Source organism: Xenopus laevis, chromosome 7L, assembly GCF_017654675.1.
Source record: "Xenopus laevis strain J_2021 chromosome 7L, Xenopus_laevis_v10.1, whole genome shotgun sequence".
Taxonomy (NCBI): Eukaryota; Metazoa; Chordata; class Amphibia; order Anura; family Pipidae; genus Xenopus; species Xenopus laevis.
This window is the reverse complement of record NC_054383.1, coordinates 61,862,652-61,875,741: the sequence shown is the minus strand read 5'-3', so window position 1 is coordinate 61,875,741 and position 13,090 is coordinate 61,862,652. Positions and strand designations below refer to the sequence as shown.

At 38.9% G+C, this 13,090-nt stretch overlaps 1 protein-coding gene across 3 annotated transcripts in view; it reads right to left on the bottom strand.

Annotated features, from left to right (window-relative positions):
• Window positions 1-4,067: 4,067 nt before the first annotated feature.
• LOC108696306 overlaps window positions 4,068-13,090 on the bottom strand; it is an 89,180-nt gene continuing 80,157 nt past the window's right edge. For all 3 annotated transcript variants that reach the window (XM_018225561.2, XM_018225560.2, XM_018225559.2), the window contains exon 3: window positions 4,068-6,116. In XM_018225561.2, coding sequence (XP_018081050.1) covers window positions 4,483-6,116 — 1,634 coding nt within the window. In that variant the 3' untranslated portion in view covers window positions 4,068-4,482. The remainder of the gene's footprint in view (window positions 6,117-13,090) is intronic.

Genomic DNA, 13,090 nt, shown 5'->3' with positions numbered 1-13,090 from the left:
ATATATTGTTTTCTGGGGTAAACCTTCTGTTCCAGGATTTTTTGACTAAAGTATGCTGTTTTTTGCTGCAGTGCTTTGAAAATTTGGTAGTGTGCTGCTGGAAGTTTTATATCAACAGACATCATAAAAAGTGGTGGTCGAATCTGACCTAATACACTAAAGTCAATGGATATTTTTTGCATAACATTTTTCATGTATTTGGTTTTGAGGTGAAACACAGCGAAATATTTTGATCATCCCTATTAATAAATCTCCCAAAAAATATACATTTCTGGTATTGGCACATTCGAGAGAGATAAAGCTTTCCAAAGCAGCTGGATTTTTGTACATTAAATAAAAAAATTTTTGGTATTAATCCCCATATCATGAAAAATAGCAATTTAGAATTTTTTGGAATAGAGCACTAAATCCCGTTTCAATTCATATGGAAATTCACAAAAACTCAAAACAAGATTTTAAAAAAAACTCACTTTTTCTTTACACAATATTGCCAAACTATGTCCTTCTCTTTCACCTGCTATGGCAAAGATGCTCATGCATGCTCTCATCCTATCCCAACTAGATTACTGTAACCTTCTACTAACTGGCCTCCCTAACTCCAATCTCTCCCCTCTACAGTCTATATTACACACTGCTGCCAGAATTCTCCTCCTCTCATCAAAGGGTACAAGCCCCTCCCCTGCTGAAGTCATTATCATGGCTTCCAATAAAACAAAGAATAACTTACAAACTACTCCTCATAATTTTCAAAGCCCTTCATTCCTCTGCACTCAACTACATCTCATCTCGTTTCTCTATATGTTTCTGGCAGAAACCTCCTCTCAGAGCAGAGCTTGGTTGCACCCCACTGCTTTTTCCTGTGTCAAACCCTTCCGTCTTGCTGCTCCTTATATTTGGAATGCCATTCCTGAATCTCTCTGGAGAGAATAATACTTCAATGTCTTTAGAACTAAACTCAAAGACTACCTCTGGAAGCACCTGGATAACACTTGAACTGGGAACTGGCATACACTAACCAACAGCACTTTAGTACCCTTCCGAATTGTGTCTATAAGTTACTCTCCCATTTAGACTGTAAACCCTATGGGGTAGGGTCCCCCATCCTTTTTTCTCCTCGACACTGAGCATTTAATCTGTATTATATGTGATTTGTATTTCTAATAATGCACTTATTTTTACTTATTATTGCAGTGACCCCTTATTTGTTACTACTAATTTATTGTTTTGCTGTAGAGTGCTTTGTCCTCAAGAAGCGCTATACAAATAAAAGTATACATACAACACTATAAAAAACTATTCTAACTGTTTTCAAGGAATTACCCCTAAATTGAGAGAGCACAAAGAGTTCAAAAAACATCTGGCAGTGAGTGCAAATTAAATGCAAAATTCTGCTGGCACTTAAAGGGTTATATTCTGCTTAACAAACAGACATATCCCTACTTCTTTTTTATTTCCCATGTCCCTCCAAAACAAAAGCTAGCCTCCTATAATTATTGCCCAGTCATATGATTCATTCAGCCATGTTTCAGTAATGCCAGTTGCATCATATCTCTCATCCCCTGCCAGTACCTCCAGCTCTCTCATATTACCATTTATTGCATTTATAAACTTACATTTAATACTGGTATCAGCTTGTAAATTGTGTCATACTGTATAGGTGAAAGAGTGGTGACTGTTTTCCTCCATCACTTTCTGTGCCATTGCCCTAAAAGATATTTTTAGTAGAAGTCAAGGGTGAAAATAGAAACTATAGTTAACTATTTTCCAGTGGAATGAGCTTCTGATATTGTGGTTCAGTGTCACTATGAAAATGAATCTGTGACATTGCGGGATCTCTTCCCACCGATGATTCACTTTATTGCTGGTGGGAAAGCATTTGGAGGAGATTAGTTGCCTTCGCTAGAGGAAATTATTTACTGGGTGGCTAATCTTCTCGCCTGTCAGGGCCCTTAAAGGTTATCACTAAAATTGGTGTCACACCTGAAAAGCACATCACCTCATAAATCTCCTTACTGGCATAGAGTGGCCACTACCAAATAACTTTTCAATCTACAGAAATAAGTCAAATCAACTGGACTTGCTGTGTTTTTTTCTTGAAGACGTTTTACCAGTAAGAGGTGTTAAAGAAGCCATATATGTAAAAACGGAAAAACCAAGTTTGAATAGAGGCGGGAGGGGGGTTTGGTGCGACATCTATTGTTTGCCACATACATTGCTGTTTTAGCATCTCTCCCTGGAAGGTTTAATAACACATAAAAAGTCCAATCTTGCTAATACAATCAACACCTAACAATATCATTGTGTATTATGATAAACAGATTATACTGATTGGAGCAACATTGCAGAGGATATATAGCGAAGCAAGATCCTATGTACAAGTTATTCTGAATTGAGAAAGCCAATTTGATGACTGGTGAAACGTCTTCAAGAAAAAAACACAGCAAGTCCAGTTGATTTGACTTATTTCTATAGATATACCGTGACCTGGATGAATGAGAACTTTCACAAACATTTTTCATTGGTCAGTAGGGCTGGTTTGATGAATGTTTTCAGTTTCTATAATATTATGTATACGGTAGCATAAACAAATGACTAGAGGTGAGGTAGTGACTGGCGAATTGCAAATATGGTGCTGCCATTCAAAAAGGGATCCTGTTCTCAGCCTTAAAACTATAGGCCAGTTAGTCTGACATCAGTGGTAGGAAAGCTTTTTAAAGGATTCTTAATGTATAATATACTGAACTTTATTGCAAATCATAATACTGTGAGTTTGTGTGTCAGACTAATTTAATTTCTTTTTATAAGAAGGTGAGCAGGGACCTTGATTTTGGGATGGGAGTGGATGTGATTTGCTTAGATTTTGCTAAAGCATTTGATACAGTGCCAGATAGGTTACTGGTTAAATTAAGGAATGTTGGCAAGGAACATAGTATTTGTACCTGGATAGAGAACTGGCTAAAAGATAGATTACAAATAGTGGTGGTAAATGGAAGATTTTGTAATTGGACCAGTAGCGTTAATGGAGTACCACAGGGGTCTGTACTTGGTCCTTTGCTCTTCATTAATGACCTGGAGGAGGGCACTGAAAGTACTGATACAATATTGTGCAAAGTGATTTGACTAAATTGGAAAACTGGGCAGTAAACTGGAAATGAGGTTTAATATTGATAAATGCACTTTGGCAAAAATAATATAAATGTAAGTTATACACTAAGGGGCAGATATATTAAGGGTTAATAGTAAATTCGAATTTTCAAGTTTCAAAATTCAAACATTCGTATTTTCTATTCCCCATATTCGAATGTAAATTTGAATGTGAGATTTATCACACCTCGACCATGGAAACAGTCCTAATTCAAATATTCGCCACCTAAAACCTTCCGAGATCATGTACAAGTCAATGGCAGAGGTCCATTGAGCTATTTGGAGATGTAAATAGCCTTTCTGACATTTGAGTTTTTTTTTCAGGAGAAAAATATGATTTGTATGAATCGAATACTATTACAATTTTCGGGTCGGAACCATTTGATTAAATATTAGCCATACAATTTTTTTTAAATAACCTCCAGTTGAATTAGGAGTATATTCAAATTTTAAAAAATTCACATGAATTGGAAATTCGACCTTTGATAAATGGGCCTCCCCATGGCAGTGTGTTGGGAGCTTCCTTAACTGAGAAGAATATAGGGGGATTTTGTAGATAACAGATAAAAGTGGCTTCAATGATTTCTTGAACAAGCATAATATCCAAGGCTATTGTGCTACTAAGATCTATTGTATAGATATGGGTATATATAATTTATGTGAATATATGGAGGGGTCAGTGTCAGTGTGTGTATGTATGGCTGCTGGGTTTCATTTGGAAGGGTTCAACTTGATGGACTTTGGTCTTTTTTCAACCTGATTTATCTATGTAACTGATTAAAATTCATAAATAGGGTCACTCTTATCAATAGCAGATAGATGCTCATTTCTTCATAGAAAAGATGCAGGAGAACTCATATTCTTAAAGTAAACAGAAAAAGTGAACACTGCCTATAGTGCCTTAAAACCATTTCTATATGCTCTTTTCCATGCAATAGATTTTTATTTATAACACAGCAAATGCATATAATAATGCCCGTTGGTACAGACTGTTATAGATACCATTTCAGTTATTTAGGCATCTTGTCTAGGTTGTACAAAAGGTAAAATAAATACCTAGTTAGTTGTGTCCTGCATTTGGACAGGTGTATTAAAGGTGTACTAAACTAAAGCATACATTCACAGAAAAGAAAATTTAAACCTCTCATTTTTTTCCCCCCAAAGAGGAATTTTGACTTGTACACCAGCATTAATTAAGAGGCAAAATGACTGGTTTAATGAACAGGTACACATCCTAGTATGCTATTGGTATTGTCAAGATGTTTCTATTATAAATTAAGGAAATATTGGCAAGATAAGTTGAAATACAACTGTATGATTTTACAGTGTTGTTTTTAATTACAAAATATCAACCTCTGTGTCTGACTCTGAAGATGGATCAGGCCACACACCTACATAGTTAGTGGGAACTGGGCTTTTACCACCGACATCCACTTCTGAAGAACTGGGAGAAGGTACACAAAGTATTTGCTCAACCAACTCTTCAAGCTGCTCAGTAGGGAACTGCGCATAAGTTGGTGATTCTACCTCATTAATTTTTTCCCACCAGAGCTCACTTTCTGTTTTGTTCCGCTTTGCTTCCTCTTTCTGTTCAAACTCATCAGCGCACCAGTCTCTCTTTATTCCATCACCTATATTTTTCTGAGATAATACTTTTATGTCTCTTTTAGCACTCTGAGTTCCCAATCTTTCCTCAGGAAGTATTTTCTTTGTGTTCATATCAGTTGATCCTATATCTTGCAATTTTACCACGTTTACTGTGCTGTTTTGTAGTGAAGCTTTTACCATTGGGTTTGCAATAACGCATTTAACACAGATATCCTTTTGCAATGCTGCAGTTTCCTCAAACCTTTGTTTAAACAACTGCCTTACAGTACCTCTGTCAGGTTCTAGATGACTCTGCACTATTCTTTGCTGCTTTGGACACACTGGTATATTGCTTTGTGTGTGGACTGGAGTAGGGCCATTTGACTTAAGCTTAATTGCACATAAACTGGTTTTATTTTGACATGCTTGTTTAAGCACAGAATCTTGAATGGTTAAGCTTGAATTCATGATGCTGCTTTGTCTATTTTTAAAACCCTTTTCCATATTTTCATCCATTAATGGCATGTCTTGCTTTTCTCCTCGGTCTAGCTTTATTATTCTGCTCAGTTGTCTAATGTTTGTATTAGTATCTTTTGTTGCTTGCTCTCCAGCTTCTTTTCTCTCTTTGTCTTCTTTAAACATTTTGTCATCTTGAATATCTCTCTTCCTGTTTGGGACAGGGTCAGCCCCATGTTCACTTATCAGTATTTCCCTTTTTTGATGAGAATTCAGCATAATTAATGGACTGTCTGGAGAAAGCTGAGTTATCAATGTATCTTGGTCTATTGCACCGACATTGACTTTTGTACCAGAATCTTGAAATGCACATTCATAGTTTTCTCTTGACTGAAAATATGTCTGTGCTGTAGAAGGCGCAGGCTCTTCAATAGGGTTCTTTATTTCAAACAATGTTTTTTTAATCAATCCTGGCAGTGAGCTACATGCTCCCCTTTTACCTCTTGATCCTATATTGGCCCCTTTCCCCTTTGTGAATATTTCTTTACCATTACCTGTCTCTGAGGCATGTGGTAGTATTAAACTACTAAAACAGTCTCTGTTTAGTTTCCTGGATAATTCTGGCCTCACAAGTCTTCCTCCTTCCAAACGCAACTCTTCTAGCTCTGGTATCTGTAGTCTTCGTGCTGCTTCTAGTACCCCATGTACATTTGTTGGAGTGACTTCTAACTCTGATGTGTACATGTAATGGACCAAAGGTAATAGATAATGGCTAGGAATCCCTGGTACAGTGAGAATGTGTCCAGTGGAGCCAGTTTGAATTGGAGAATCAGTATCAAGCTGTGATGCCTCAGAAGCAGATGTAAGTAATTTGGCAAGATATGGACTGCATGCTGCAAGAAGACAGGCATGAACGCTGAGTCCCTCACCTGCAGAAAAAAAATCACAGATTTAATATCATATTTGTATGCATTCACAGCAAGCAGGTAAAATAAACTCAAAAGATAATTTTATTCTTAATATAATTAGAACTTCCTTTACATTTTAAAATGTATAATAAAAGATGTCCTGTCCAAATGTCCTTTCTTCCACCCCCCCCAAACTCTGATCTGCATCTGTGTTCTTTTAGCCAACTCTGGAAACATTTTGGTTAAATATTAAAAAAATGTTTTCACAGTTAGTAGGTATGGGATCCGTTATCTGGAAACCCATTATCCAGAAAGTTTAAAATTACAGACAGACTGTCTCCCATGGACTCCACTTTATCCAAATAATCCAGATTTTTAAAAATGATGACCCTTTTGTCTCTAATAATAAAACAGTATTCTTGTACTCAATCCAAACTAAGATATAATTAATCCTTATTGGAAGCAAAACCAACCTATTGGGTTTATTGAATGTTTACATGATTTTCTAGTATACTTAAAGTATGAAGATCCAAATTACAGAAAGATACATTTTCTAGAAACCCCAGGTCCCACGCATTCTGGATAACACAACCCATACCTGTATTGCAAATCAAATATGCTTTCATAGGCTGGCTGTTCCTTACCCATATGGCACAGAGTCCCCCCTATTTTAGTTATGTGATGATGCCCCTACTTTGAATTATAGTAGAAGCCATATTCTATGTTTCTCATGAGATCAAAAATGTGCAAAATCTTGGAAAATTTTAAATGAGGGGAATGTAATATGCATGAAATATTGGTGGGAACAGAAAAGAATTGTGTAAAATGAAAGAACATCTTAGTCGTATTTGCTTATAAATTAGCTGCATTATTATCTGTTCTTCTTATTCTACCTGATCCTCCAATAACTCCTATATAGCTAACCCTTTATCATATTAATGGAATCAAAACTAACATACAGGATGATGACCTCTGAAATAGCCTCTATGCCTTCTGGTTGGACTAAATCTCTAATCTAACTGTATATAATTAAAAATATTAATTGCAAGATGAAAAGAAATGCAGCAGCAGGAAGGTCCCCTTTACACTCCGCCTGCTCTGACAGACAACCATGGCACATTTATCCCTACGCCTTGTCTCTTAACCCCTTCTCTTCTGGATTGTATTTTGGGCCAATCCCTTTTTACCTTTTGTGTGGGTTATTTTTGTGCTACAACTTACTAGCAATGGCTGGCTTGTGGACCAGTGTTTTGCAAGTGCAGTAACTGGCTAGTGCATTAGTGGTTGCATGTGTAGCATGTGTCTTGTTTGTCAGGTATTGCAAGGGCTGTGCTAGCCTATAGCATAAGCAGTGTTGAACTGGACGGCTCAGATCTGTCCTTGAGTAGAAGCCGCTTCCTCCCTCCCCTCCCTGGCCCCCCAGCACAGCTGAAAGCAAAAGAAGGTAGATGCAAGGGCCAGGTTGTGGCTCGGGGAGGGGGGCTGGGTTGCAGCTCGGGAGGGCGGCGGATTATGGCTTGGGGAGGGGGGCCAGAGGGAGTTTTGCATGTGCAGTGGGGGGCCCGAGCCAATATAAACTACCAACAGATTAAGTCACCACCTTATTGGGCAGTGTATGGGACCCTCCAAAGGGCTTCCCGATCGATATCTGGATGAAATTGGGACAGATGTTGATCTGCAGGTTTAAAAATATGGATCATCCAGATATCGTCCACCTCAAGGTGGGCATATCAGGGAGAGATTCGCTTATTTGGCAATTTTGCCAAACAAGTGGATCTCCCTATGTATGGCCAGCTTTAGCCATTTTTATTTTTAATCTTTGAGGTTTTACAACCCCAGCAGGTGGTTCACATTTTCAAGGCCAGTAACACCTCTGAGTTTTATCCTGGAGAAGTAATTTTCCTGGGCCAATTATGGGTGAGAGTCTAGATCTCTGGACCTAGTTGTAGTAGGGAGTAGGGTATTACCGCAGCACTGTTTAACAACTTTTTGCTGTTTCTCTATGTCTCAACCATTTCAGGAAGAAGATGTCTATCCACACAAGAAGAAATTTAAATGCTCTCCTACACCTACATTTCAACTACTGTCTAAAGTGGATACATTTTAGGTAAAAAAAAAAAAAGATAGTGGACACAGAATAGGAACAGACAGAGAAGAAGACTAATATAAGAAATTTTTAGTATATATCCCATTCATTAAGATTACAAACAATGGGACAAACCTCCTAAAAGAAAAAAAAAAGCATAAGAAAAAAATATCCCAAAGCTGCAGCTAGAGGTACAACATTCATATAGTTACCCAGTATATTTTAAGGGAAAGTTCACCTGGAGCTCCCCCCCAAAGTAAAGTTAAAATACATTTAAGAAAAGAATCCGTATAGCGGAGAATTACTTAATCAGACCTCCTAAAGAATACCCACTGATTGTTAAACTGTTATGAACACTATCTTATCAGGTTCACTGAAAAATCCCATGGATAAAAAATTTGATTCTGCATACAAAAGAGTCTTTCAAACCTATTCTCAGACCAGACGTAGCCTTGCTTAACATAGCCAAATACTGGTGCCAAAAATTACATAAACATCCTCCATCCTTTAAAAACGTTGAGAGAGGATAAAAGCATCATAATTAAAGGGGTTGTTCACCTTCAATGTCCAAATCTTATGAAACCACTAAAAATGCTCTCATTGTGTTAGAAAACGCATTTGCCATCAAAAAAATGAAAAAGGTCATTGTAAAAGCTAGTTTATATACCATTTAAATCTGTCCTTCTCCTGTTTTTCTGATCAGTTTTCTGAAGGATGGGAGTGGCCTGTTTTAAACCTGCACTTCCTATATGATTACATCATCACTGTCAGGCTTTGCCCTTACTTTGTTCTTATTGGACATTGATACTGCCCTCCCCTTGCAATTCATTGGTTGCTTGTGCACTTGTAAGCAGTCACATAAATTCAAAGACCATTGGTTAATTTCTCCCTTGCATTGGCTGCTATCTTGTGTGCATTACTTCTCAATATATATCAAAAAGACCCAGCATATACCAAATATAACACATTTTTACTATGCAAATAAGCATTTACATTAATGGACATGTAAACTCTATAAACCCTTGCCGTGTTTTTAAATTGGGCACATAGTCCCCACACAAAATGCATCATTGTCTCTGTATTTTTCCCCTCGGTTAGCCTGCACTGTAGTGTTTTCCTGAATGCAAGATCTGCTTCAACCAGGCGGCCATTTTCTATCAGCTACATCATCATTTATATTTGTATATCCAGCTACGCCTGAGAACCTTGCTCAGAAGTTTTGTTTTGTAATGTAACTTTATTAAGTATGTGTAATCCTACATGTATAATCCCACTCACTCATATGCACAATCCCACTCACTCATATGCATAATCCCACTCATACATGTAACCCCACTCACTCATACATGTAATCCCACTCATGCATATTCATAATCCCACTCATACATGTAATCCCACTCACTCATACATGTAATCCCACTCACTGTTTTGTAATGTAACTTTATTAAGTATGTGTAATCCTACATGTATAATCCCACTCACTCATATGCACAATCCCACTCATACATATGCATAATCCCACTCACTCATATGCATAATCCCACTCATACATGTAATCCCACTCATGCATATTCATAATCCCACTCACTCATACATGCAATCCCATTAACTCATATGCATAATCCCACTCACTCATATGCATAATCCCACTCATACATATATGCATAATATCACTCATACATGTAATCCCACTAATGCATTTAATCCCACTCACTCATACATGCTTGTAACTCTATGCAGAGGCAGTAGAAGCCACCAATGCAGAGAGAAGTGCAAATCTGATCAATAATGTTCCTAGTACGTACTTGGCAGATAGAGCCCTTGTCTGCTAGCATATACAGTGTGTGTGCTTGGCAAACAAAGTGTTTAAGTACAAGGCTCCACTGAGAACTGCAAACGCAGGTAGTACGGTATTCTTTGGGGGAAGCAGGCCTTTGCACTTTGCTTTGGAGTGCAGAGATTTGCTGCAATTTTTAGTGCAGAGAAAGATGCAAATGCAAAATACAGAAGTGATCTACCATGTTTTTTTGCATGCACAGTACATAATGCTCCTGCAATGTATCTACTGCAAATGCACCATACTAGAACAGGGGACACTTGGGAGGAAGGATGAGAATGGTGGTGTAGTAGCTATCATTACAGAGTTAACTTGGGCTATAGGTGTACAAGGCGAGTATATGTAATAGGTGAAGTACATGTGTGCACATTTTATCCTGTCAGAGGGTAATAAAAACAGCAAGTGGATCAGATGCATGTGGATGTGCATGCTTAATGGGGGTTTTCAGTCTAATTTACTTACAATACACTTTTCTCCTTGCCCGCAGGCTATACATAGCAGGTTGGAGGTTATAGCAGAATAACTTGACGATCTTTAGATAATTATATCATTGAGATGTACAAGCAAATGACGCTGCTAACATCTGCCCATATACCACAATCTCTGGAAGGTAATTTGATATATTTGGGGTGATTGAACTTACACTCCCCAATAACGTCCCTTAGGGCTGTTACTTAAGGGCATTTTATGCGTTTTGCAACTGCAAAAATACATTTTGGGCATACTTTTGGAATCCAGGATTCGGTTCGGGATTTGGCCTTTTCCAGCAGGAATCCTGATACATATGCAAGTTAGAGTCGGGAGGGACATCGCATGACTTTTTGTCACAAAACAAGGAAGTAAAAAATGGTTTCCCCTTCCCACCCCTCATTTGCATATGAAATTAGAATTCGGATTCAGTTTGATATTGATCCGAATCTTTCACAAAGGAAATAGTGGATTTGGTGCATCCCTATATATTATAGTATAGCCCAAACACACAAAGATTTGTTGCCTGTGGTAAATATACCCTGCCAAAAATGCTTCCACGTGCCTAAAATACATTATGCAGCAATTCAAATGAATCCCAGTAACATTGCCTTCTTTTCCTGATATTAAGCTGGATCACCGCTATGATGTTTCAGCAACGAGAAAGCATTTTCATGAGATTTCTTGCCTATAGTAAACATGAACTACAGGTATGGGATGCATAATTCAAAAACCCATTATCCAAAAAGATCTGAATCACAGAAAGACTGTCTCTCACAGACTCCATTCTATCCAAATTTTTAAAAATGATTTCCTTTTTGTCTGCAGTAATAAAACAGTAGCTTGTACTTTGGTTTATTTAATGTTTACTTAACTTTCTAGTCGACTTAAGGTATAAGGATCAAAATTCTGGAAAGATCCGCTATTTGGAAAACCCCAGGTCCTGAGCACTCTCAGATAGGTCCCATACCTGTACCATAACAAATCTCCATGTGTGCCAGTACTCTGGGAATTCTGCTTTTTGTCGATATGTAATATGTAATAGTACCCTACTTTTCAAAACCATAAAAAATTCCTGTAGCTGGTATGTGTGTGTGTCGTTTGTGTATAAATAAGATTAAATAGCAATTTTATTAAAAGGAAAAATAATATCACAGGCTATAGGGACTGATTTCTTACAGAAAACAGGTCAGTTTAAGTACTAGCAGCATTGAGTGCATATAAGTGGTATTCTCTGGTACAAGCAAAGGTAGTTCCCCTTGGACAATCATTGATGCACACAGGGCATTATCGGTCTATTAAATCTGACAAACACGCAAAATTCACTACAGTTATGGGACCGGTTATCCAGAATGCTTAGGACCTGGGGTTTTCCGGATAACGGATCTTTCCGTAATTTGGGTCTTCATGCCATGCCTTCAAGTCTACTAGAAATTCATTTAAACATTAAATAAACCCAATGGGGGGGAGGGTGTGGCCAACCACGCAGCTAAATGGCCGCATTCTGAGGCTCTCCCGGGGCTCCAGCCTTAAGTAAGCCTCCTCCACCCTACTTAGCCCATCCACACCCTACCGGGGCACTCTAGGAGGGCTGGGGCACCATCCGGAATCATTTCCAGCAAGTGCGCATCGCCCAGCTTCTATAAAACCAGAGAACCGGTTGCAGCCGAGCGCTACTCCTGAAGCCGCGGCTTCGAGTAATTACGTGACCCGCCCGCGGCCCTACCACCAGCGCAGTTCCCTAGAAAACTCTTTGGGGACTTCGCGGACGTTACAGTGGAGACACCAGAGGGGTGAGGGGTGCTGGAGGCCTGGGGACCCATCTACAGCCCGCAGCAGCCACTACATAGCGGTTTCAGCGTTCTGGGCCCCCAACACATAGTATCTCATGTCACAGCAAGGCAAAATCTGTGTGCAGAATCCCCACTGGCTCTAGACAGCATAACCCCTGTACATGCCTAAAGGACAGTGGCCTCATATTAAAGTGGGGGAATACCCCAAGGATCCTGTCCATACCCCACACCAGAGTCCTGCTGTTACAAAGGGAAATCTGTCCTGTAGTCAGCAACTTGACACCTACAAGGCAGGCCATAACTTAACTCCTTCCCTTGGAGTAACTGCCCAAGACTTTACACAGCAGTCATAACAGCAACATAAGGGCTATATCATAGAGTCTGCACCCTTCAATCCTGAGTTGGACATCAGACCCCCTGACAACCTATGAGAAATTCCTAGGGAGTAATCTGCAGACTTGGTCATACTATCCTTCCCTTAGCTACATGCAGGATTGCGGCTTATAGACCAAGACTCAGGGTGGATGCACTCTGTTTGACATGTTGAATATTGAAACTGAACTGAAACAAAATCCGTGTGCCCAGTACCCAATAGCCTCCAATGACTTACTGTCAGCCTACCCAAGCGTATAATATACCTGCAACAGGGAGGGCCGTGTTTACGCGCGAGCAGCATGGAGGCATAGTGGAATAACTCCGTGCCCGTGCTTAATTTATCCTGACATAACCCGGTTCCCAGTGGGGATACAAATTTTCTGAAGGGACTACAGACACAGCTAAAGACTGCCACAAATCTTGATGGCAAGCACCA